Source organism: Gymnoscopelus microlampas, assembly GCF_963454915.1.
Source record: "Gymnoscopelus microlampas genome assembly, chromosome: 7".
In the NCBI taxonomy this organism is placed as follows: domain Eukaryota; kingdom Metazoa; phylum Chordata; class Actinopteri; order Myctophiformes; family Myctophidae; genus Gymnoscopelus; species Gymnoscopelus microlampas.
This window is the reverse complement of record NC_139944.1, coordinates 18,879,405-18,888,025: the sequence shown is the minus strand read 5'-3', so window position 1 is coordinate 18,888,025 and position 8,621 is coordinate 18,879,405. Positions and strand designations below refer to the sequence as shown.

The following is an 8,621-nucleotide window of genomic DNA, read 5'->3' as shown; positions in this document are numbered from 1 at the left end:
CACACACACACACACACACACACACACACACACACACACACACACACACACACACAGACATGTGTGTGTGGTCAACATGAGTGTGTGCACGTGTGTGTGATATGCATTGATACTGTATGTGCATGCTAAGTCACTATATGAGTGTGTGCGCTGGGTGGTAAAAATATCCCTCTCACTCCAGTCAGCAGAAGCAATAGCCCTACACACACACACACACACACACACACACACACTCACTATGGTCCGCCAACATGAGCAATTTTATGGCAGCTAGTTAAGTACAAAACAGAAGGCCAAGCGGCCATCACAGACTCCAGACTGATGCACACTTCACATGGAGACAGCTCCGTCATTAAACCTTAACATGTGTTGCTACCGTGTACAACCTGAGGGAGTGGAACAGAACGGAACGTATGAACAAGAAGAAAGGGGATATAGGTATAAGAACAAACGTGAGTGAACAGAACCAAATAAAGAACGGTAAAACCGTGAGAAAATGAAATTAATGAAAGGAGAGCAGCCAGGGCATTGACCTAAACCTCGCGTCACCATCGTTTTGGCAGAATGGTCTTCATTCCAAACTGACTAGTGTGATCCTGAAATGGTTTCCGGTTATGTATCCCTTTTCATAGGGCGGCGATAGCTAAAAGAGTAGGGAGCCTGCCTGGGAAATAAGCTGGGTGAAGCTGAAAACTTAATTTCCCCCGTGGAACGAAATAGCTCAAATTATTATTATCCGATGGGATATGATGATGAATACCAGTAGTCTTGTCTTTCCAGGCGTGGTACGAGTTGTTATAAAACTGTTATTATACCAAACGTAACGAAACGATTACACCGAAATAGTTTTTATTTTTATTTTACCTGCAAAGTTTCTGTTACTGTATATCTAATAATGCATATACCTACTGTTATATGGACCGACCAACTCACTTTCACGCCTTGCCTCATGAATGTACTGCTGGTCTTATACAGTATGTGCATATGTGTCTACACTACAGTATGTGCATATGTGTCTACACTACAGTATGTGGATATCTTGATCTTTTCTATTTTCTCTTTGACATGCTTATTTAATGTTAGATTGTTTCTCCCCGCCACCGCTTTTAAACCAGTGATGTGACATTAAAGTTGATTCTGATATTCTCCCTCTCTCTCTCTCTCTCTCTCTCTCTCTCTCTCTCTCTCTCTCTCTCTCTCTCTCTCTCTCTCCTCTCTCTCTCTCTCTCTCTCTCTCTCTCTCTCTCTGTACTGTAAGCTTGACTGACCACAACAAGCAGGCAGAAAATCTCCATTTTATTTTGTAACAGTGTCTCTCTCTCGTCCTCGATGCTCGTCTTCTCCCAGTAGGGTTTCCATGGCTACTTGAAGTCAGGTGACCTCGCTGGCTGTGGCCCGGCCCCTGTGTGTGTGCCCTGCGGTGATTGTCACCACACTTACTATTAGCTAGGCTGTGTGTGTGTGTTGTGTGTGTGTGTGTGTGTGTGTGTGTGTGTGTGTGTGTGTGTGTGTGTGTGTGTGTGTGTGTGTGTGCGTGTGCGTGCGTGCGTGCGTGTGTGCACGCGTGCGTGTGCATGTGCATGTAAGTGTAAGTGTAAGTGTAATTGTGTTTGTGTGCGCGCACATGCATGTGTGTGTGTCTCACCCCACTTACTACTAGCTAGGCTGCATGGGGCCACCCAACAGGAATGTAATATGACCCCCCCTTCTCTTTCTGTGTGTGTGTGTGTGTGTGTGTGTGTGTGTGTGTGTGTGTGTGTGTGTGTGTGTGTGTGTGTGTGTGTGTGTGTGTGTGTGTGTGTTCGTGTGCGCGTGTGTGTGTGTGTGTGTGTGTGTGTGTGTGTGTGTGTGTGTGTGTTTGCGCGCGTGCGTGTGCATGCATGCGTGTGTGTGTGTATGTTTGAAAAGCTACTGCTACACTTGAACATTTTTGCTATTTGCACTCGATTTTATACCGAGTGATGGCAAAATCTTGAAATATTGCTATTTGTTCCAAGCGCTTTATACCAAGTTAGCCCTGTTACCTAACTGCTTGTAACAGCAAATGCACAATTCTCCTGGTTTTGTAAGCCAGTTTTTCTAATGCAATGTGACACGGCTCTGTTTACACATGTCTTTAGCCCCTTTTAATTGCAAAATCACATACATTTAATACTCTTGATTTGTGTTTGGTTTGTTTCATAATCGCTTTGGCAATGTAAACAGATTTTTTCTCATGCCAATAAAGCCCATTTGAATAGAATTGTAGTGTGTGTGTGTGTGTGTGTGTGTGTGTGTGTGTGTGTGTGTGTGTGTGTGTGTGTGTGTGTGTGTGTGTGTGTGTGTGTGTGTGCGCGCGCGCGCGTGCTATAGTAGTATAGTAGAATTTGAGAACCAAACATTGTGAGGACATTGTATCTGGCCCTCACAGAGAAATGTTTTTTGTTTTATGGTTAGAAAAATATTGTTTTAGTTAAGCTTACAATTAGCAAAAGATTCAGGTTATGGTCAGATTAGAATTAGACATTTAAAAGTGAGGTTTAGGGGTTAGGGTTAGATTAATCTCTCAAGACAAATTCTGCTAATAGCAGAATCTGTCAGCACCACTGCCTTAAACATGCAATGTTGTTGTTAGTAGGAATAAACACAGAAGCACCCGGGAGGAAGTGGACTAAGAAAGGGGAGGAGCCAACAGTTCCTGTTTTACACAAAAAGGAGGCAAAAATCCTTGTGAACGATTCCTTTTTTCCAAATGGGTTCCCAGATTGGGGTTAGAGTTATACCTGATTTATACTTTATACGTATAGCAGATCAAATAGCAGATCTATAATCTCACACCAAGTCACAGCATGAGAGCTCGATAAAGAGCACTTGAACTCAACCCCAGAGTCAAAGTATAGATACTCCTGGAGTCCTGGTCAAATATTAGTGAAAGTTGCTCAGTCAAATTTATACTTGAGTTAATGCATGTTGCATGTTGCATCATTACCAAGACAAGAAAAAACTAGAACCAGGAGACCTGGTACTGCCAGACCCCTAGTGGTTGAAATCTGAATGGCCGGGCTTCGCATGACGTGTGTCCCTTCTATGACGAAAGGGGGACAGACTTTTTTGGCCGGGGCCGGGGGACTGTTTTGTCCATGTATGGACAAAACAGATACAAAGCTTCATGTAAGCCCGACCCCTTGGGTCTGGCAAAAACCTAAAAAAATGTGTGTTTGGTGTGTGTGTGTGTGTGTGTGTGTGTGTGTGTGTGTGTGTGTGTATGTGTGTGTGTGTGTGTGTGTGTGTGTGTGTGTGTGTGAGAGAGAGAGAGAGAGAGAGAGAGAGAGAGAGAGAGAGAGAGAGAGAGAGAGAGAGAGAGAAAGAGAGAGAGAGAGAGAGAGATGGCCTCATTGACCATTCATGTCTGCCACAGACAGGCCAACCTTTCCCTGCGCAGACCGCAAAGCATTGCTCACCGAGCTGAGAGGGATACGACAGCTCAACTCTGACCTGACACATCAGGAAATATCCCATCAGACCCAGGAGCTACAGTCGCCTACCATGACCCAAGCATACTTATTAAGGGGACACATCTGTAAATATCCCATCAGACCCGAGAAAAATGATACAGATAGAACAGACGCCGAGGCAGAAGTGCTTGACGCATGTGACTCACTGTCTGGAGGCAAACTGGAACCGGAAGTTCAAGGGATTGCAATGAGAGACGGCTAGACCAGCTTATATGAATAAACACATTTTTGAACGATTGCAACCTTTCTCATATAATCAGTTCAGGAATATAAAAGGAGACATATCACAGATTGTTTTCAGATCACTTGTTTTTTCGAAAGAGAGAGAGAGAGAGAGAGAGAGAGAGAGGGAGGGAGGAAGAGAGAGAGAGAGAGAGAGAGAGAGAGAGAGAGAGAGAGAGAGAGAGAGAGAGAGAAATGGGAGCTAGATGCATCTAATTTAGCCACTTCCACAGTGATCACCTAAGATAACATTTGCACTTCCATCACTACACCACAAGGCCTTTCTTTTTTCTATTCAAGGAAGACTTCAGATGACGCAAGGAATAGTGACAAGGATATTCTTTAACGGCATCAGATTATCTGATACTCACAAACACAGTCTGTGTCACTGTGTGTCTGTGTACTTGTGTTACTATACTTGTGAGGTTCAAATGTCCCCACAAGTGTAGTAGAATGTTTTAAAAAAGTACCCATTTTCCTAACCCTCACAAGAGAAATGGCTGTTTTATGGTTACGTTAGGTTAAGCCGAGTTAGACTTACAATTAGTAAAAGATTCAGGTTCAGGTTTAGATTGAAGAGGTTAGGTTTAGGTCTATAGGGTTGGAGTTACAGTACCATACGCCTGATTCCTACTTTGTTGCATGCCGGTGTCATGGCTTTAAGGATAAGGTTAATAATGGCAACAATTTTTAAATGCCATTCATAAAACTACGTCCCAAAATGTCGATGTCCTCACACGTAGAGTAATACAAACGTGCGTGCGTGTGTACGTACGTACGTATGCACATGTATCTACCCTGGGGCATACAGCTCAGTAGTGAGGCTGACATCACAGGACAGGGGGGGTCAGTCCTGGGTCAGTCCTGGGACTCTGGGTATGGGTGGATTGTTAGAATCAGGATTCACCAAGGGAGTCATATTTTGTGACTCAACAGCGATTTAGCTTTCACGGGAGGCCATTGATATGATGGAGTTTACTGTGTAACGGTATGCTAATGTGTCAGCTCGCAAAATGAATATTCATCAGTTGCATAATATCTTTGCTGTCGGGCAGAAACCTCAGATCTTTTGGGTAAATCAATGCCATACCTCATACAAGAGTGATGCAAAAAGTAGTGAAAATAGCAGATCTACAAGACGCGTTGTGAGCTTCTAGCGGCTTATTTCACTATTTTAAAATGTTTTTAAAATAATAATAAAAAAGGAACTGTTTTGAACATACAAGGTTTCCACCCAACAGCAACGATATGCCCAATCAACGCTACAATTTCTCTCTCGTTCTCTCACTCGACTCTCGCGCACACACACACACACACACACACACACACACACACACACACACACACACACACACACACACACACACACACACACACACACACACACACACACACACACACACACACACACACACACACACACACACACCCACACCCACACACCCACACACAATGAAGAGTTGGGGCACATCTCAAAGGACAGCTTCTGCATGACTTGGTGGATGGAGGAGAGAAGGGACTTAAAGCCGTTTGAAGCGTAATATGTCATCCACTAACAGCGTGCCAAACAGGCCAAGAGCTGGCACTCACGCGTACACATGCACGCAAACACACACACAAACAAACACACACACACACACACACACACACACACACACACACACACACACACACACACACACACACACACACACACACACACACACACACACACACACACACACACACACACTCAGCCATACACACACACAGCATGAGCTGAAAACCATTCTCTTGCAATCCTCCAAACAAAATCTCTAAAATGGATTTTTATCATAGCCCTGTGCAGACCTCATTCAAAGATAAAAGCCACTAATGGGGGAAGACCGTTACAATCGTCATGGTTTCAGTCAGCGCAGCCCGCAGCCGATGTATTCAAGACTTCATTAGCAAAGTAAATGTCAATCGCTATCGAAACACACATGCCTCTGGCCGCCCGGGGCCATGGAAACGGATCTCACTGACGACCATATGTTTCCTCCTGGTGGTTTAATCTGAAGAGGAAAGCTATACAGTCTAGTCTTTCTAATAGGGCTCTCCATTACTAACAAAACCAATGCAATGCCATACGTACAGAAAAAAACACCCTAAAAAACAATGGCGGACACCTATAACAAACCACGCTCAATATGAACCACTTAAACTCTATTATAATTAGTTGACAGGAGTGCCCCAGGGGTCTATGCTAATAGGCCTCCTCCTGTTTTCTCTCTATATCTTCGCTGAAAATAGCTGATCTACAAGCTCACAGCGCTTTGCATCGTGACCCAGGGTGAGCTTGAATTTGAATATCTCTGGGCCAATTGAGTTCATACAGAAACTCAACAAAGCCGGATGCACCACCACGGTGGATTCGAACCCACAACCTCTACGGTGGTGGGCAGGCACTTTACCATTGTGCCACCAGAGCGCCTAAACAACGCTAGAGGCTAATAGAGGGCCAAATCAAGCCAGATGTAGGCTTCTGCAGCTAATATGTCACTTGGCTCCATATGCTGACAGATACAGTATAAGATGACTATTGGGACTGAAGCTGTAGCACAAATTGCAAGTCCACTACTGCAGTGGTTTTCAAACATTTTCATGTCAAGGACCCCCAAATCAATATGTATTTGGCCTTGGACCCCCAATTGTCCCTCCTCAGGGACCCCTGGGGGTCCCCAGACCCCACTTTGAGAACCACTGCACTATACTCTGTGCAGTCACCATATTTTTTCCCCCTTCTTTTCTATATATATTTTTACACATTAGTCCAGCTATTATTGTAATAAGATGGTGATATCACTGTTGAGTACAAATCTGTCCTCTTTAATACATTAGAATACGTAGGTCATGATTTGAATTGTTTGCATCCATAACCATAGCAGCCACAGGGGAACATGGCTTTAGTCGCCTCCTCTTGAGATGGTAAGTGACGAACTAAGGCAAAGGTCATATTTTGTTGCTGTCGGGCAGAAACCTTGTATCTCCATATATATGTCAACGTTTTATTTTTATTTGTATTTATTTATTTTTGGTTGGTTGCGTTTTCTGGAGGCTTGGTGCATGTGTGATTCTGCACGCATGCCTGAGCATGTGAATGTGTGTGTTTGTGCGGGCAAGCTTGCACATACATGCATGCATGCCTGCATGCGTGCATGTGTTCTTTCTTGGTGCGAGTTGGAGAGAGAGATTATTTAAATCAGTGGATCTCAAAATAGTGTCCGGGGGATGGGGGTCCCCAGCAAAATGAGTTAAAGTTAACGTATGACGTTGTGTGCTTGTAGATCGGCTTGTATATCTGCTATTTTCAAAACATCTTGAAAACATGTGAAATATTTGGAATATTTGTTAATCATGTTTAACAACTCGTATGGGCATCCCATATGAGTATGGCGGATAAAAAGAAATTCTAATGGGGGGTCCGCGGCCAAATATATATGAATTTGGGGGTCCTTGACATGAAAAAGTTTGAGAACCACTGATTTAAATGGTAATTAAATAACTAACTGTGTTATTTTGTTTTGAACTGTGTTATTTTGTTTTGTTTTGAAACTTTTGTTACTTTTCAAATAGAGTAGACAAAAAAAGCCTCGGCTTAACCCAAACCTTTACGGGCCACTAACAAATTTGTAGACTTAAAGCGGCACTATGTAACTTTCTTTTAATGAATGAAATGTAATTTTGTCCAATCTGTATGTTAAAGTATGGCATATATAAAGTATGCTGGTTATGTATTTTGTGTCTCTGCTCTATTGAGAGCATGTAGATTGGCTATTTTTGAATAGTCTGGTCCAAATGAAATTGACACATTATCATTCATCTGCAAATGGAGCCCCTATAATGTCTTTCACCAAGTTATTTATTTATCCTCCCCCCCACGAACTGTTTACTGTACATATTTTCCTTTTTGATTACTATATGTTGTTTTTGCATTGTATTGTATATCGTAATTAAATGTTTCTATAAATTGAATACACAGGACCCCAATGGAAACAAGCCATAGTGCTTTTAGCAGACCTTGTATAGAACTGCACTTTCTGTGCTTTTTTTGCAAACTGTTAATAAAGTATTCAATCAATCAATCAATCAATCAATCAACAAATTTCGTGCAAAAGCGAACTTCCAACTTACCCATTCCAAAACGCGGATAAATCCCAGAGGTAACTTCAGCACTTGGAATGTCCCAGAAGATGCAAGCTGTACAATAAGGGCAATTTACACAAAAACATATGGTCTGGCATTTAATGTCACTTAATAGCTACACTGCATGTCCAATTAAACAGATGATTACGCGCACATTAGAAAAGAAAAAAGCACAATGCGTGAGTTGGAGTGATTTACAAACCTGATTGGCAGTATCCATTTTCCACAATACTTTCTCACTGGATTTATGAGCAAATGTAAACACTAAAAAATGCAAGCCAGAACCCTGATTGATGCGCCTCTCTCTCTCTCTCTCTCTCTCTCTCTCTCTCTCTCTCTCTCTCTCTCTCTCTCTCTCTCTCTCTCTCCCCCCCCTCTCTCCCCCCCCTCTCCCTCTCTCCCTCTCTCTCTCTCTCTCTCTCTCTCTCTCTCTCTCTCTCTCTCTCTCTCTCTCTCTCTCTCTCTCTCTCTCTCTCTCAGCCTTGGGATTGGCTTTACGAAGAAGAGCAACGCCTTCGTCGTTTTACGATTGGATTAAGTGCTTTGTTGTTTTTCTGGATACAGGATAGGTGGGCACTATAGGGGCTTAAAAACATTTTCCACAAATTTTGTTTTTTAACATTTTGGACAAAATACCCAATTTTACATCGAGGTGCCCAGATGTCCCTGTAGTGCCAACCTGTCCTGTTACGGTTTGTCTCAATCTTTGTAACGGCGAGTTGTTGTTGTGAGAATCCTGCT

The 8,621-nt window shown here is 43.0% G+C and overlaps 1 protein-coding gene across 1 annotated transcript in view; it reads right to left on the bottom strand.

The window, feature by feature from the left end:
- synpra (synaptoporin a) overlaps positions 1 to 8,182 on the bottom strand; it is a gene marked incomplete at its 3' end in the record, with an annotated part of 22,111 nt that extends 13,929 nt beyond the window's left edge. Inside the window, exons 1-2 of the mRNA XM_084061530.1 lie at positions 8,083 to 8,182; positions 7,869 to 7,934 (exon numbers count right to left, since the gene is read on the bottom strand). Coding sequence (XP_083917656.1) covers positions 7,869 to 7,934; positions 8,083 to 8,100 — 84 coding nt within the window. The 5' untranslated portion in view covers positions 8,101 to 8,182. The remainder of the gene's footprint in view (positions 1 to 7,868; positions 7,935 to 8,082) is intronic.
- Between the last annotated feature and the right edge of the window lie 439 nt (positions 8,183 to 8,621).